Source organism: Phycodurus eques, chromosome 7, assembly GCF_024500275.1.
Source record: "Phycodurus eques isolate BA_2022a chromosome 7, UOR_Pequ_1.1, whole genome shotgun sequence".
Classification (NCBI taxonomy): Eukaryota; Metazoa; Chordata; class Actinopteri; order Syngnathiformes; family Syngnathidae; genus Phycodurus; species Phycodurus eques.
Genome location: NC_084531.1, coordinates 22,126,675 through 22,144,837, shown reverse-complemented (window position 1 = coordinate 22,144,837; position 18,163 = coordinate 22,126,675). Strand labels below are relative to the sequence as shown.

The 18,163-nt window shown below is 40.3% G+C and overlaps 2 protein-coding genes across 5 annotated transcripts in view; both read right to left on the bottom strand.

The window, feature by feature from the left end:
* septin4b (septin 4b) overlaps positions 1 to 13,447 on the bottom strand; it is a 43,776-nt gene extending 30,329 nt beyond the window's left edge. The window contains exon 1 of one of the 2 annotated variants that reach the window (XM_061681047.1): positions 13,164 to 13,447. The gene's annotated coding sequence lies outside the window, so the exon portion shown is untranslated. Of the gene's footprint in view, positions 1 to 2,453; positions 3,188 to 13,163 lie in introns of those variants that run through there. The other variant, XM_061681046.1, reaches the window with a different exon arrangement.
* Positions 13,448 to 14,888: 1,441 nt separating this feature from the next.
* Positions 14,889 to 18,163, bottom strand: part of limk1a (LIM domain kinase 1a) — a 55,860-nt gene continuing 52,585 nt past the window's right edge. Inside the window, exon 16 of one of the 3 annotated variants that reach the window (XM_061681205.1) lies at positions 14,889 to 17,676. In XM_061681205.1, the coding sequence (XP_061537189.1) occupies positions 17,508 to 17,676 (169 nt within the window). In that variant the 3' untranslated portion in view covers positions 14,889 to 17,507. The remainder of the gene's footprint in view (positions 17,677 to 18,163) is intronic. The other 2 variants (XM_061681206.1, XM_061681207.1) reach the window with 2 other exon arrangements.

The window sequence follows — 18,163 nt, the reverse complement described above, 5'->3', positions numbered from 1 at the left end:
GCATGGGAGTCGCAAGGAGACTGGGAGAGGTCTTCTAACAGTAAAAATAAGGAAGTCATTAGCTGCTTACGGCACTTAAATACAAGAGGTGGCTCCAGAAAGCACTCAATAATGGGTAGCCATGCTCTACACACGCTTATTTGGTGGTTCGCAATGCGTACAAACTACACACACGCACGCAAAAATGAAGAAAATACCGGCAATTAAAACTGCCACACACATAGTAGCAGCAGCTAATGAGTATGTGATTTTCTGGAAGACAGGGATCTTCAAAAACAGCAATTTTGCTTTGGTTGTATCATTTGCTAGACTGAATTGAAAGCAGCTGCGTCTTGGAGAATTGAATTTAAAGTTGAGAAAAAAAAACAACAACATTGAGCTGGCAAAAATGTGACGAGTGGCCTTAGGAATTGAATCCCGGTGTCGTTTCAGCTTTCAGGAAAAAAAGAGAAGGTCAAAAAAGGCCACAGGTATGTGTCCATACTTACAGTATGTGGAAAAGAAAGCAACTTTGAAGCCCGAGGGAGTGATCCCTGTAAGTGGGATAGACAATTTTTGACCGACCTTATTGCTCCATCAGAAGATTCAGTGAAGACCAGGAGGAGAAGAAAAACAAATTCATCAAAAAAGGAGAGAAGGTAGTGCTTACAGACGGAGCAAGTGAGGCAGGGGCCACGTCTGCTTTGATCCTTCAATGAGACCCATGTGTTGTGTAACTTGCAACACTCACAAAAGAACATTCAGAGGCTTCCTTCCCTTCGTCTTGCGCTCATATCTTCATGTTCAAACATTTCAAACCATTTGCTACAGCATAGGGAGGCCTTCATACCAGCTCAGCCTTGTGAATTACAAACCATTTAAGAAGCGTAGTGATGTAAACACAAATCAATATCCAGATAATATAATCAGACAATACAGCGGTACCAGTAATACAGTAAAGTTTACACTGAAATGATTAGACAAAATTACATGGCAATTAATTTACTGGATACAAAGCTTGATGCAGGAAACTGCATCAATAAACCAGTAAACTAATGGGATTGGACAAACCTTCTCCTCAATGGATATAATGAATCACATGTAGACAACTATTCACTCAGCAAATTGTTCAGGGAACCAAAAAAAAAAAAAATAATCCAAATCTTCAAGAAGTCGAACCCAAGATTCAGGAGGAACAGTGTGGGTTTCGTCCTTGCCATGGAACGGTGGAGCAACTCTATACCCCCTTAAGGGCTCTGGAGGGTGGATGGGAGTTTGCCCAACCAGTCTATATGTGCTTTATGGACTTGGCATTTGACCGTGTCCCCTGGGGAGTCCTGTGGCGGGTCCTCTGGGAGTATGATGACCCAGACCGGTTAATATGGGCTGTTCGGTCCCTGTACGACCAGTGTCAGAGTTTGGGCCGGCAGGAAGTTAGATTCATTTCCAGTGTGAGTTGGACTTCACCATGGCGCCCCATTGTCATCGAACCGGTTCATCTTTATGGACCGAATATCTATGTGCAGCCAAGCCGTTGAGGGTAAGGTGACCTTAGTATTGCGTCTGTGCTTTTTGCAGAAGATGTGGTTCTGTTGGCTTCATCAAGCTATGATCTCCAACTCTCAGTGAAGCGGTTGGCAGCAGAGTGTGAAGCAATTGGGATGAAAATCAGCACCTCCAAATCTGAGGCCATGGTCCTCAGTCAGAAAAGAGTGCAGAGTCCTCTCTAGGTCAAGGAAGAGATCCTGTCCCAAGTGGAGGAGTTCAAGTATCTCGAGGTTTTGTACATGAGTGAGAGAAGAATGGAGCAGGAGCTCAACAGGCAGATTGGTGCAGAGTCAGTTTGTCATGGAGAAGAAGGAGCTGAGCTGAAGGCAGAGCTCTTGATATACCAGTCGATCTACGTTCGCACCCTCACCTATGGCCACACGCTGTGGGTCGTGACCAAAAGAACAAGATCCCGGATACAAGCGGCCGAGATGAGTTTCCTCTGTCAGGTGTTTGGTCTCTCCTTTAGAGACAGGGTGAGAAGCTCGATCATCCGGGAGGGGCTCAGAGTTGAGCCGCTGCTCATCTGCATCGGGTGGAGCCAGATGAGGTGGCTCGGGCATCTGATTTGGATGAGTCCTGGACACGCTGGAGAGACTATGTCTCCCAGCTGACCTTGGAACGCCTTGGGATCCCCCTGGAAGAGCTGGATGAAGTGTCGGGAAGAGGGAAGGCAGGGATTCCCTGCTTAAGCTGCTGCCCCCATGAGCTGACCCCGGTTAAGCAGAACAAAAATGGATGGATGGATGAATAAATCATTATTCAGCTTTTTTTTTTATTCAGCAACTGCATTTTTAAAAAAAAGAATCCTGAAATTCTATTTATTCCAATGACAATTTACTGTGCTCATGTCTTATACTTGTAGTCATCTCTCCTTTTTGTACATCACCATATCGTCACATGAAAACATGATCTGAATTACTTACTAGTGCTTAGTGCCAACAGTAGCGCTTGTTTTGTCTTCGTTGTCAGATGGTGATGCTGAGGATGTCAAAAAACTATGGTAAGATGAGCACTACAACAACATACTTCACTAATTGTGTCAATATGATAACATGAGGATTGAGTGACAGGATTCCCCCATATCCACTCCTTTTCCTTCTCTTAGATCTTGGACGAAGACATGAGGTCAATTAGTTCCCTGTTTTATCAACTGGGAGAGAGGAGTAAAAGATGATTTGTAGTCTAGGGACATAAACATCTTTTCACTACATCTCCACCATCTCTTCCTGCTCTTCCTCTTAGCTTGCCTGGCATTTCCTTTGAGTGTCCTGAGGCATCATGGGAGCATCTGGACATATTTTCTTAAGGGAGTGAAAGGAGCTTCAGCTGACGACTGCAGGGTTCGAACACACACAACTGTCATCTAATCACTTTGCATCGGAACACACTTGTACATATAGGTTTGGTAGTTAAATAATATGACAATGAAAATGTATTACAAAGCAACCAATTTTAATTATCCCCTAAACCGTGTTAAGCATCCTTGAAAGGTATTTTGAAAGTCTCAATAGCATCTGCAGCAGAAGCAAACTGTAATCAACTTTTGGGTTAATACTTTGGTTGCTTGATGTAATTTTTCATCTAGTTTGCTGCATCCCCTTGGCCATTCTGGCTCAGTATGTAGTGATTGCCTAATTTATACATTCATCTTGACAATCAAATACAAATGGGTGAACTGTATGTTTGGTCACAAAGTCTGCCGCTGTTCATTGAACTTCTATGAACAGCCTTCTTCGTGCTTACTAAATACTGACAGAAAAAAATGAAAGTTCCCTTATTTACCATGTGTGACATGCATCTAATTTTATTAATTGTTTCATTTTCCGTACCGCTTATCCTCACTAGGGTCGCAGGCGTGCTGGAGCTTATCCAAGCTATATTTAGTCGGGAGGCGGGGTACACCCTGAACTGGTTGCCAGCCAATCGCAGGCTAATTTTATTGTACAGAATATAATAAAGGATCACAATATACATTGTACATTTTTACCAAGGCCTGTACCAAATAGCCAAGCTGCAACATTTTACATGAAATTGCATCTTAAGGAATTTTTGACTGTTAATGAAATGGATCCAAGATAAGGATATTACACATATGAAAGTTCACCAAAACTACAAAAACACATTTTACACAACTAACAATCTCTTGCGAAAATGTGTATCCATCTCTCAGCTCCAGATCCAGACTGAAAGATTTAGAACTGAGAGTAATCCCTGAGTGGTTAGAGGTCAGGAATGGAATTCCATTGTAAATATATTCTATAAATACTTGAACATTGTAGACATGAACTGTGGGTGAAAAGAAAAAAAAAACATGAAATGTAAATTTCACTGTGAAGTAATTTCCACCACTACGTCAGAAAAGGTAAAAAAAATAAAAGTTTCTTAGATCTTCAAACTTCTGAGCTAGGGAGATGTGTGAAGAGTGCATTGTTCTTTAACTATCGTGGTTGGAATGGGTGGGCAAGTTATAAAGATGATTATCTCATGCAGTTTATTGCTTTCTTTTGTACTGCAAAATGTCTTTGGTAGAAAAGATGACCTGCCTCTCAGATGCAGGCCGAGCATTTGCGCTTTGCTAGCTAAGCAGCAGGAACCAGTTGGGGGGCCATGGGAACTGGGCTGGGATTATTTATAGCAGGAGGGGGTTTGGCAAGAGCTACATCTACTGTAATGAGGCTTTGGAGGAATTTTTAAGTTGCACTCTGATCAAAATTTCTGCCGAGTACTGAGGCTGAAATAGATCAGGCTCAAGTGAGACATCTGGACTGTTGAGGACATGAGGACAATTAGCTTGAGCGTCAGGTGAGCACGTCACTGAGGAGTGGCTAGAAGTAGAGGAAGGGTTAGTGGAGGAGTGTGTTAAAGGGGGACCGCTTCCAAAACACAAACTCCAATGGAAACAGAATACAATGATTTCCAAATCCTTTTCAAACTATATTCAAATGAATACATTACAAAGACAAAATGTTGAATGTTCAATCTGTTAAACTTTACCACTATGTTACATCACCTTTCCTTTTAACAACAACTCAATAACCATTTGGGAACTGAAGAGACTAATTGTTGAAGCTTTGTAGGTGGAATTCTTTCCCATTCTTGCTTGATGCACAATTTTTCTCGCTCAACAGTCCGGGGTCTGTGTTGTCGTATTTTGCGCTTCATAATGCGCCACATATTTTCAATGGGAGACAGGTCTGGACTGCAGGCAGGCCAGTTTAGAATCCCCACTATTGGATGATCATCGAACTGTATTTACTGACATTGGTTTTCTGAAGTGTTCCTGAGCCCATGTCGTGATATCCTTTACACATTGATGTCAGTTTTTGATGCAGTGCCGCCTGAGGGATCGAAGGTCATGGGCATTCAATGTTGGTTCTCGGCCTTGCCGCTTACATGCCAGTGATTTCTCCAGATTCTCTGAACCTTTTGCTGATATTATGGACCGTAGATGATGAAATCCCTAAATTCCTTGCAATTGTATGTTAAGAAACGCTCTTAAACTGTTGGGCTATTTGCTCACGCAGTTGTTCACAAAGTGATGAACGTTGCCCCATCCTTGCTTGTGAACACCTGAGCCTTTCGGGGATGCGCCTTTTATACCCAATCATGACACTCACTTGTTTCTAATTAACCCGTTCACCTGTGGAATGTTCCAAATTGGTGTTTCTCGAGATTTCCTCAACTTTCCCAGTCTTTTCAAGTAAAAATGGTTGAAGACATGTCGATGAAATGCATCCACAGTTGTGCGCCCTCTTTAAACATTCATCTTTCACCATGTCTTTGTTGTTACAGTGGCCGCGTGTTCATTTAAGTGTGGCGTGCCTGCTCCCTAACCCGATTGTTTGTCCTTTCATCAAACTGTAAAAGCCCACAGGGCCGCCTGTCAGAGCCAATCCCGCAGGCCAAAAACTTCACTGCCAACACTGTCTGCATCGCTAACTGTGTCACTGCAGCTGAGTCCGTACTTCTCAATGAATATGACTAGATGTATGGAGGAACTGCAAGCTCTCATTCAACAAACACTACTCTGAGCTGTTGCAAGAGTGTGGTATGTAAATTATAATTTCCTTGGTTTGGTGTTTTCCTCATAATCAACACAGGCTATGAGTGTTAGTTCAACAATGCAATGTCATTGATGTTGCTAGGGTGTGGTGTTGCATTTGTGTAAATTCTGCTATTCCAGTTTGAAGGATGACTGCAGCTTGGCAAATACAAATGAGGAAAAACTGGGCTACAAAGGGACGCTTCTACGGCAGCAACAGCTAACAAGCCAATAGGCTAATAAAGTCCAAGTATAGTCTGGCATATAGTTTGAATACTGTGGGCAGTCAAAGGGAGTTAATGGCTAGTTGAGCAAAAGCCACTAGCGGAACACCTCACTGTGTATGTGTGGGTGAGCACAGAGACAACCACTTTCTTTCTGCATGCTTCTCACTTCAAAGCTAGCAAACAGCGGCGAATCATGAGATACACAATGTGGACAAAAGTCTTGGGGGACACCACTCAATCAATCAGTAAGTCTGAGGCTTCCTCAGTTAGACATTATGGACAGTTACATATATGATTCCAACTTCATGGAAAAAGTGTAGGGAAAGCCTTCACTGTTTCAGCATGACTGTGCCCCAGTGCACAAAGCAAGATCCATAAAGGTGTGCTTGGATGAGTTGGACAAGTTGACCCCAACCCCATCAAACATCTTTAGGATGAGCTAGAGCAGAGATTATGAGTGAAACATTTCCACAGACACACTCCAACATCTTACAGGAAGTCTATAAAAGACCCCAAGACCAAATATTTTGTTCCTATCACACAAAGTATGTGTTTAAGTATTTGCTGTGAAGCTTTTCACAAATCACAGCCACCCTCAGTTTCCACCACACCTGGAAACCTGTTTCAGCTATTGGGTGTCGGCGTCGAAAAGGGCACATCAATTATGTCGGGATGGATTGACTGATCGCTTTCAGAGGAGAGAGATGCTACAGTATGTTTAATGAGAGAGCGTACATTGAATTTAACCAGACCAAATATCAGGCTTGGAGAGTGTCAAAACTGTCATGACAGTTGCCACTGAGTGATTTCACCACACAGCAGCAACAGATTGTATCCACAAAAATAATGCCTTTTCACTGGTTGTCTTGGCCAAGTGTATTTAAATCAACCCTTTAAAAAGAACCACGTAGGGCTTTTTTGGAATGGGACTAATCTGGGTCCGCCCTTCAAGCATCCTATGATGATGGCTCATCTCTGGAAACCAAAGCAATGATGCTTCCTTTATTATGAGAAGCGCAATCATCCGCGTGAGGTGATTTTTGATACTGGATGTAAACTTGAATATAAAGATTTTCAAAAGTTGATTTAAAAACACAGATGGGAAGGAAAAACTTCACATTTAAAAAAATATCTATTCAGCGTGTGACTCAAATGTCAACACACCTTATTCATGAATTTATGCCAAGACTTCAATGTGTTTTCTTTTCTTCAGTGCCGTAAATCTGTGTACTGCTCTGTCTACTTTAATAGGTCATCATTACGCAATTAGACACCTAGCATGTGCTATCCATCCATCCATTTTCAACATCTTATCCTGTTCAAGGTTACAGATGAGCTGGAGTCTAGTCCCAGATGATTTACAGTCAAATCCGAACTTTAAACCCAGGACTGATAACCTGTCCATCACAGGGTGAATGTGAATGAGCCACTGATTGGGAGCTGATACCAGACCAGTTGCAGGAAAATCAGCTATGTGAACCAACCACTACACTATCAATGGCTCTATTGAAATTAATCCAAACAGACCCTATAAAATTAATTAAAAACTATTTCAATGTTCCATCTTCTGTCACAGTAGTTTAGTCACAAAGGTTTGTTATGTAGTTGAGGAAAGTGCGTTTGTCAAACCCATATAGATCCACTCCTCTCCACCCACTTGTGAAACTGCTTTGGCGAAGGAAAACAAACACACACCCCTTTCCTGCTCATCCAGGGTCCCAAACACAGCTGTCAAGCTTTGACATCATGGAGAGGAGGAGTGAGAATGCAGATGGTGAGGGCAGACTTGACAGTGAGGTGAGAGAGTGAGCTGCTACCCACTCACCAAATTGTAATATACGGTACCTCAGTACTGGTGGCAGTCTGAGTGAACTATAAACAAATATGCAACAAGTCAGCAGGTACACAAACTACGCAGACACACCCATAAACAGAATGTCACCTTGTCTAACGAGGAACAAGAAAATCTGGGCTTTGACAACACACCTTTTCTCGGTGGAGTCAACAGAGCATCCCACACAGCACATACGCAGTTTAGTGGCGGAACAATTACAAAAATTTACTTCGGTGAGTATCATGGTCATTGAGTGCAAAAGAGTGTCAAGAGTTCAGTCGTTGCAACACAATCCACAAGTTTTTCCGTTTTTGCTTCCCATCAAGTCACGCCATTAGGTAATAAAACGGTGGCTTCTTACCTCCTCGTCTGCTCAGTGGTTGGAGCAAAGGCAACCAAACAGATTTGTGGATCCACATCCAAAGAGTTCAGGAACATGGGAGAAGAGCAGAAACAAATAAATTCAACAAGTTGAACAAAACCAAATCTGACAATCACAAATCACCTTTTAAAATACTGTCATTGGACTCATAGTTTCAGAGATTTCAATGTCATTCAAAAGACACTTGACAGTTTCATTTGAGCCTTATTATTGGCACCGCATTTTTGGGTTGAACCACTTTAATAGTAAATATATTGTCCACTGAAAAAAAAAAATTGAGATCTACCAATCAAAAGAATAACTTGAAAGTGTGTTTATTATGTAAATAAATCATTCAAGTCTGATGCAATTATTATTTTAGAATTTTTATTGGACACTATCAGACAAATGTTTTAGTGTTTAGTATCGTTGACACTTGAGCAACTCGCACATTACACTTTTAAGGAATTACGCCTCGCTTCTGTTAATGTTGATAGATTATTTTAGTGACAAAAATTCTGGCACGTGGATGAGGTTAATCTATGAAGGTGTAGAGTTTCGAGGATTTTGATCTTTTTTTTTTTTTTTTTAATAAACAGACTACTATTATTCTGAAGACATCTGTGAACGGTATCCATTTCCAAAGGAAATAATGTTCCATTATGATCAACACTGTCATAAAGGTATTCATTTAACAACATGTTAATAGATTCATGTGGGTGTAGTTTGCAGTGGTGAGGAATTGTACCGTGTCATAATGAGAGGGGTCTAATATTTTTATTGTCGGTACTTCAATTAGTAACATAAAGTCAAAAACATAAGAAACATACTGTACATACAACATATTGTATTGTGCAAGCGGTCATAATGTTGTGGCGGATTTATATATCAAGTACTGCTTCATTATCTGAAAGAGAAAGAAGGCCCTACAGAAATATCGCCACACAAATGCCACTACATAATGGCTTGATGGGCAAATGTGTAAAACGTCCATGAGCATCACTTCAGATCAATTTTGCAAGAAACTAACGTAGTAAGATGACACAAATGAAAAGATAAGTTAAACACCTACAATCTTGACATAATTGCCAACAAAATGGCATCTTATAACCGACACACAACACATGTGGTGCACATGACATTCCTGAGCTGCTCAATGGTGGCAATTTGCTTGGCTCCTTCCTTTCTCTGGCGTTCCCTCCCTTGACCTACATGCCCAGATCCTTCACCAGCAATGCTGCGTCAGGCAACCACAGACGGGATGCAAGGATGGTCCCATCTCAGAATGCCGCTGCTGACTGGGCCGCCCATCCACACTGCTCTCTCTCCTAATGGGTGCCTTTTCCAGCCACACTTTTTTTTTTTTTTTTTTTTAAAGATTTGAGTTAAAAGCAAATGTGTTGCTTTATTTATACAGAATGGTTATGGGTTAGATGTTTGATTTCAGTACCACTTTCTTGATTTCAAGTGTTTCCTGGCAGGTAGATAGAAAGATCCGTGTCTCAACTCTGGAACTAAACTGTCACATTTAATCCATGTCAAAGCTTTTTTTTTTTTTTCTGGAATAGTCCCAGCCATTTTAACACACCCAAAAGCCAGACATGTGAAAACTAACATTTGAACATACCACCACAATGTCAAATCTTGAGAGGGCCCACAAAAATGAATTGGCAAAGAGGAGATGTTGCGGACACGTGCATGTAACAAACTATAAATCTTATGTGAAATCACTTTCAGTAAGGATTGCACTGACGTAATCACACGATCACACTAACCTCTCTCCTATGATTAAATCCATGAAATTTAAACTACTGCACCATTGCAAACTACATCTACAATAACAAACATTTTTAAATTGAGACCTCTCCAAGTGCCAATATTAACTCAGCATTACTTTCTTTGTAAAAGCACGTTTTGTTTTTTTGTTTAATTAAGTATAGGTCCATGTCCAAATTGATTTGAATAATAATAAAAAAATCATTCTCTGTATTAGAGCTCTGATCATCTCCCACATTATTCTCCATCCAACCATTATCTACCTCCCTTGAATTTGGACTACCGGTGTGTTTCAACGTGACTCTGGCCGCTTCTGCTGCCTCTGCCTTTGCATCACGAGACTTCTCTTCTCCAAACAACTTTAGTTACTCATATAGAGAGCTCATGAGACTAGGCTGAGCACTAACAGTTTTGATAAAATGCAATTGAATGCGCTTTAGTGCTATCCAAACTCTTTGATGGCCCACACTGGAGTAGCAACATAGATATGCTTCCTGGTCAAATTTTAATTTACGCGCTGCTGTATATTTTTGTTACAGACCACACAGAGAAGCAGACCACATACAGTATATGCAGGCATGCACGGAGAGATGTCAGAGTGAAAGGGGTACGCATACGGTGCGGCGCCCCTTGAGCTAAGGTTGGAGTGCCTTGCTCAAGGGCACCTTTACAGTAGTCAGGAAGTAGAATAGCATGTCTTTAATAACTAGTTACTTTCAATGTTTTTGTCCACTGTGACCTTCCAGTTCAGAAGCCCTAGTCCTTACTGGAGGTTAAACGCCTTTGGAGGAGGAGGGAATGCTTTGCAGTGACATATTCTATACTCACCGAAAATTGACAGCTCATACACCAAATTTACACAGAATTTACACATTAGAATACAAGAGACTCCACTTGGGCCTCTAATGATATTTCCAGCCAGAAGAAGTGATGTAGCCAATGTCATGGGATCCCGCCACCCCGGACATAATCCAAGAAGTAAGTGCCAGGATTCATCGGGGTAGTGCTTCAGGGATCATGAGGTATTATTTTTATACATGATTAACCAGAACAGTCTAGACACAGCCTTTCCTTGTCAGGGCCACTTTTTATTAAGATGCAGTAAAATTATTGTAATGATTGTCAAGCAGGCACATAGTGTCATGGCTTTTTTCATTCACACGTTGTAATAAATGCTCGTCTGTTCGCATACTTTACCATCAAGTGTCAATCGTCAATATATAATACTGTATTGTCAGTGGTTGGCTCTTTTACAAAACTTCGAAAATATATACAGCAACTATAATAAAATAAATGTTGTGCCACTGATTAATTCATTGACGTCCCGGTGAATACATTCCACCATAACAAGCCCAATGCATCTTTTCATGAAATATTAGTGTGCGACAGATGTGTTGTAAAGGACAATACAGTGGCGTGCAGTGGAGCGGATGATCATGAAGAATACACTTAATCCTGGTTTATCACAGAGGATACATTCCAGACCCAACTCCGATATGTGAACATATACAGTCCCCTCCAAAGGTATTGGAGCGGCAAGGTCAATTCCTTTGTTTTTGTTGTATATAGAAGACGTGGGCTTTAGATCAAAAGATGAATATGAGACAAAAGTTCAGAATTCCATCTTTTATTTCATGGTATTTACATCTAGATGTGTTAAAAGGCTCAAGACAGAGCACCTTATGTTTGAACTCAACCACTTTTTAAGTGAGCAAAAGTATTCTAGCACATATAGTATGTATAGTATAAGTACATGTGACTAATGGGTGTTTCTAGTTGCTCAGGTGTTTTAGATTGATTGCTTCAACATTAGATAGTGCTTGTTCTTGGCCTTGGGTTTCACCTGTGAAAACTGCATTTGCTGTTAAGCAAACATGACGACCAGAGAGCTGTATATGGGAGAAAAAACACTTTGAAGCTGAGAGAAGAGGGAAAATCAATCAAATCTATTGCACAAACATTGGGCATAGCCAATACAACAATTTGGAATGCCCTGAAAAAGAAAGAAACTACTGGTGTACTGAGTAACAGACATTGAACAGGTCGGCCAAGGGTATCAACATCAGTTGACTGACAGAAACATTGTGAGAGCTGTGAAGAAACACCCAAAGGCAACAGTCAGTGACATCACTGCCAACCTCCACAGGGCAGGGGTGAAGGTATCACAATCCACTGTTCGAAGAAGAGTTTGACCTTGGCATTCCAATACTTTTGGAGGGTACTGTAAGAGGCCATATAAAAACACACAAAAAAACACACTTCCCACATACTTTAAACACTTCTAAAGTATTCCTTAGTGCTTCTCGCTTGCAGTTCCCCAAAGAATAGGCAGAATGTGCTTGCTTCAAGCTATTTGCCCCTCACAGTTGAAGTTTACTGTAAAACTGACAGATAAAACAAACGACAAACGAGCATTGTACATTTAAACACCAATATGTTCAACCAAACCATATAATAATAATTTCAACAAACGAAAGTCAGCTATCTTAATGCGAAACACCAAAGATGGAAATTGGTAGAGATGTTCCAGTAATTATAAACCTTCAAACTTCTACTTTAACACACACAGAGGAGCAATGCATAAAAACAGAGCATACACCAGCACTCACAGGCATACATTCTGCTCTGTCGGATGACAATGACTATTACTGGAGATTAGTTGGGGACCTTCTCTGCATCTCTTCTTACTGTCAACTATGGTGCATCTCCGAGCTGTGCGGCACGCAACTCTAACTTTAGACTTGCCTTATACTGTAAAAACTCATTTAAGAAAAAAACAATCACATAAAATTTACGATTTGGCGGGGGTTAATGTACATGGAGATGGTATGTCTCCCAAGTCAATTTGTGGCAATGACCACAATTTGTCTTATTCAGAGCAAAGAAGATGGGCTCAAGTCAAGTGCAGCGCTGCTTATTGTACTGAGTGATGCTTGCGAAGCAACAGTGAACACATCTCGCTCTGTGTTGAAGATCACTGCAGAGGAAACACAGCAAGAGTCTTTCTGCACACTTGTACACATCCCCCTGCAGCCCTGAATGTGTTGCAGTACAGTAAGCTTTGCTCCAGAAATAGTTTAGTGTGGTGAGCGTTGGTACTAGTCTTGCATAACTGCAGGGGGATTACAGAGGAAAAAGAGCCATGTTTTTTTTTTGTATAAATTTGGGCTCCAGGGCAGGCTGACACACACCTGAATTATGTTGACAGTCAACAGCACCTACTGAGCGTTGACTCACCGTGGTCTCCTAGTGATGACGCCGTTTAAAGGGAACATTAACGCCAACATGAGACGGCACTCACTCACTCACTCACACTCTCTCTCTCTCTCACTCACTCACTCACTCACTCATTCATTCATTCATTCATTCACTCACTCACTCACTCAAACTCACCGTGGTTGAAGATCGCTGAGCGAAGGCGGTTGCGGCTGGTCGAGTACTCCATCTCGCTAACTTTCACTTCAACCTTCTTCTCTCACTCTTCTTCTGCCGTTTTTTTAAATGATTTTTTTTTGTAGTTGCTCTTCGTCGTTCTTCACCCTCGTTTATTTACTCGGTCCCAACACAGCCGTAAAGAGGTTTGACAGTTGTCGTGTCCGACCAGACAAACCCGTCCTTTCCGTGTGTCTGTGTGGAGTCCTGACTCGCTCGCCTTGTGCCGGGCTGGTGACGTCACGGAACGCGGGCGCTTGCCGCAGCTGCGTCGGAATGAAAACAATTGCACGTGCACACGATGACGTGCACACGCACGCATTTAAAAAAAAAAAAAAAAAAAAAAGAAAACGCGACAATGAGCAACATTTCACAAAATACGTCATATATATATATATATATATATATATATATATAATAAATAAATAGATACAAATACAACTTGTTATACATTATTTTTATTTAGCATTGCTTTCCAATGTTTCGGAACCAAATACTAAAAATAAAACACCTCATTTTCCTGCTGCAAATTGTTGAATGAGTTTAAATCCATTGTGTCCTTGATATAGTTAGCCTAAGGGTGGTTACCCTAATTTATTGTAAATTAAAAAAATACTGGAATGAGCTATTTTAAATATTTTCTACATTTTTCTTACTTTAAAACATATTTAATTTTAATTACATAAATATAATAACATTAAAATGCAAATGCATTATTCATTTAAAAAAAATAGTGCGTCTTTTAGATATATTTTTTATTTATTCTTGTCAAACAATAGTTCATCTTGTACATTTGTACAATGTACATTTAAAAAAAACATTAATTAATTGAATTTTACCTAATCTATTCAAGACCTGGCCCATCTGTTTTAGAAATGATTTGTGGCTCATGAGCACAAATGTTTGCCCACTCCTGGTTTAGCTATTTTGTTACAGAAGAAACATTAATTTGATCAAGACCCAATAAGCCTGGATTAGGTTTGTGACTGACTCACTATACTGTATACAGTAATGCAATGAAAATTGTTAAGTGTCGAAAACCTTTATCACACTAGCTATAAAACGCCATAATTAATTCATTGGTTAAGAGCAGTTGGGCCCGTTGGTGGCTCACCAATGACGGAGAAGGAAATGACGACACAGAAATGAGGCAGATCGGCGACTGGTTAGCACATCTGCCTCTCAGTTCTGGGGACCTGGGTTGAAATCCCAGTCCCGCCTGTGTGGAGTTTGCGTGTTCTCCCAGCACCTGCGTGGGTTTTCTCCGGGCACTCCGGTTTCCTCCCACATCCCAAAAACATGCGTGGTTGGTTGATTGAAGATAAATTGCCCGTAGGCGTGAATGTGAGTGCGAATGGTTGGTTGATTGGCTGGCGCCCAGTTCAGGGTGTACACCGCCTCCCACCCAAAGATAGCTCGGATTGGCTCCAGCAGCCCGCGACCCTAGTGAGGATAAGCAGTAAAGAAAATGGATGGATGGATGGATGGCTAAGAGCAAATATAAGGCTTTGAGATAGTGACATCTTGTGGTAGAAATAGAGCACGACTGTGCTGAGGTGATTTTTAATTTAACACAGGCTGCTGGTTGATGAGGACAAGTGGTAAACAATATGGATGGATGGAAATGTAAAATCTTTAGATTACATTGGATCGCATTGTCTCTGACGTCATCATTATAAATTCATTAACACAAACTCGTTTGTTTAAAGAGAAACAATTTTATTTTCAGCTGTGACAAAAAGTAAAAAGAAAAACAAAAAAAAACACTCATCTCGGGAGTTCGAATGTTCACGTTCAGGATTTAAAGTGCAGAATTGTATTCACAGCTTGCGTAAAAATTAAATAAGACAACAAAAGAAGAAGTATAATATTAAAATATCAAAACATGAGAGTGAAGGTCAGGAAAATACAAATATGAAATGGGACTGGAAGAAAATCTTGTACAAACACTATCAGCAATGATATTCAGTCCACTGGAGTCAGGCTTGCACGTATGATACATTACAAAAAAAAAAGAAAAAAAAAAAGAATAATCAGGAAATCAGGTCATTTTTCAAGTCGTTGGCAAGGCTAGCTTACAACAAACAAAGGCACAGCATTGATCAGAGGTATTGATCCTTTGCAAAGAAGTGCTGCGGCAACATTCTAATTGATCATCACGCCGTCCTCACAGAGACATCATCAACATGTTCACACAGGAATTAGTGATAACACATCACTGCGGAATGGTTTGCGATGAATAAGCAGTTTTGAATAGAAAGCTGTACAGTTATCACATGCTCTTTAAGTCTCATTGTTTACTACTGTGTTGTGGATTGACTTCCTGGTGAAGGAACACCAGGAAAGGACGGCCCTGAGCCAAAGGAGTGATGAAGAGGTGAAAGTTAAGTGCTGTTTTGGGATAAAAGACTCAGTGTTTGCAGCCCAGTCATCAGACACTACAAACGACTTGGTTGGCAAGGACCACTGAGCAAGGCAGCAAGCAAAGCTGGGACATCACATCCTCGGAGAAGCAAACACAGGAAAACTCTATTCTCCCCGAGCTTTCAAACTGGACATGCTCGTATCTTTAAAATGTAAACTAAATTGTCACCACAGATGGATGATGATGTTCAATCAAAATTGCACAAGCAACGTGCAAAATGTTACATTTTCACAAATCAAGTCCAGTTTAATGTCAAGGGGCTGGATTTTCCTGAATATAACATTTTCAAAGGCTCAACCAGTGTCTTGCATCATTATATCAACCTGAACCAACATTATCTCCTTATTATCACAAGTAGCCCAAAGAAGCAAAACAAACAAACAAAAAAAACATGGCTTGAACTAGCCATTTGGTTAATATAGTGCAAATGAAAATCTATACAAAAGATTTCAGTGGTTTCCATATATTTATATAAAACAGATGCTGTTCTTTAATATCTACTTCAAAATGTTATTTAACATCACAATATTCAGGCTTCGAAGGCAGACCAACTTTCGTAATTGTACCATGCAGCTTTTGTGAACATAAGCCAGAAATAAAACAGAATTTTTTGTTTACAGCCAACAGATTTAAATGGTGCAAGTGAGAAACTTTGTGGAAGCGATCATTTCCAACGCAGTGCCATTGTGCACATTACTGCAATGGACATAGACTGACAAAACGTGTAAAGTCACACAGTATAATGTGATATTTACAGACAGAATGTACATGTAAACATACAGTAGGAGGACACACACTATGAGCCTGGTATTACTCAGATGAACAATATAAAGATATACTGTATACAGTATAGATAGACTGTTAGCTTTTCAGAATTTGAAGGGTGTTTTAATCATATTCCAAAAGTTAACGGAAAAGATTCAATGCAGGAAACTCTATAGGAGCAACCAACCAGACACTGGATGAAACATTGCAACACATCATGAGATCAAACGGAGTAAAACGTAATCGTCTAGCAAATGCTGGCCCGCATAAACTGCAGTAAAACCTTTTCAACTTCCATAACTGTAAGTCAGGCCAACCAATAAGAATATGGCAATAATGCAAATACGTATATAAAATATGTCTTTACATTTACAATATTTACCACATTTACAATGTCGTCACCTATGTACACTAGTGCACATTGGAATATTGAAGATGCCACATTACCAGGAAGGAGAAATGCAAAAGACTATGAAACATTTTAGCCTTAACAGTGTACGTGTGTGTGTGTGAGTGTGTGTGGGTGCGTGTTTGTGTGTGTGTGTGCCTCACAGTTGAATCAGTGCTACACAATCAGCATTAACAGTTTTAGGACAGGATGAATGAGACTGAAACCAAAATGTACAGGCATGCACTCTCTAGACAGTACTCACTATTAAATCAAAGTAACACTTGAAAAACACATGTGTGTGATGTGTTCTGTAGAAGCCCAAAATTGAAGACTTTTTTTTTTTCCTGCTTTGTTGTTTAGCTGGTTAAGCCACATATATGTATACACTGCAGTAACTGCAAATGTAAATCTACATTACACAAGAGCTGAGTTACAATTTGGAAGGCGGATGCTGATTGCATACGTCATGCTCTACTTTAAGCATCATGTGCAGTAGAATCAAGCTCTCATAGTCAAAGTCTCTCCACTGGACTTTGACAACGTGCGCTTCTCTTGAACAAGTGGCTTTTCAGATGCACAATTGTCCCCCTGAGTCTACTTGTTAGGCCTGAACCAGGCTGCATGTATTGCATCTGCTTGGGGTGTGGAGAGAGTTACAATACATGCTTCCTTCACCACAAGGAAGCAGGCTGTCACTTGGACGCTCTCCTGCCCTCGTCCCGCCTTACTCTGGCTGTTCTGGGTGGACGTGCAGGCCGTTTTCGGGCCACGTGATGCTGTTGTTCTCCCAGAAGGCCTTGTGCAGCTGCTCTACTTCAGACACAAGCGGCAGACTCATTTCCAAGTGCATCTTCAGGTTCTCCAACCATTCCTCCAGTTTGGAGAAAGCCGGGCTACAGATTTAAAAGGAATACACGGCCATTTAAAAAAAATATATTTTTTTGTAAAAGGACAGCTGATCCAAACCAAATCTGTCTGTCAATGTGACTGCTGCTAATTGATTGCATCACATTATGCCATTTATCCCCAAAATGTATTGTGTTGGAATGTAGTAATTCATTTTTAAACTTAAATTATGAATTACTTTTAATAAACAGTAAAGAACTTGGTAAAATAAACAATGTTCATATTTTTGAAGAACTTTAAATAATTGACTAATGAATCATTAAATTAATTAAAAATAATATACAAATATTTTATACATATTTTACACTTGTGCTCATAAGTTTATATACCATGGCAGAATTTGTAAGATGTGTACCATTCTTTAAAGTAAACATGAGTAATCAGGCAAAAAATGTAACTTTTTTTTTGTTGAGGAATTGAAATTAAACTATAAGCCATTTCAGAATAGGGCAATCATTAAACAAAACATAGCAA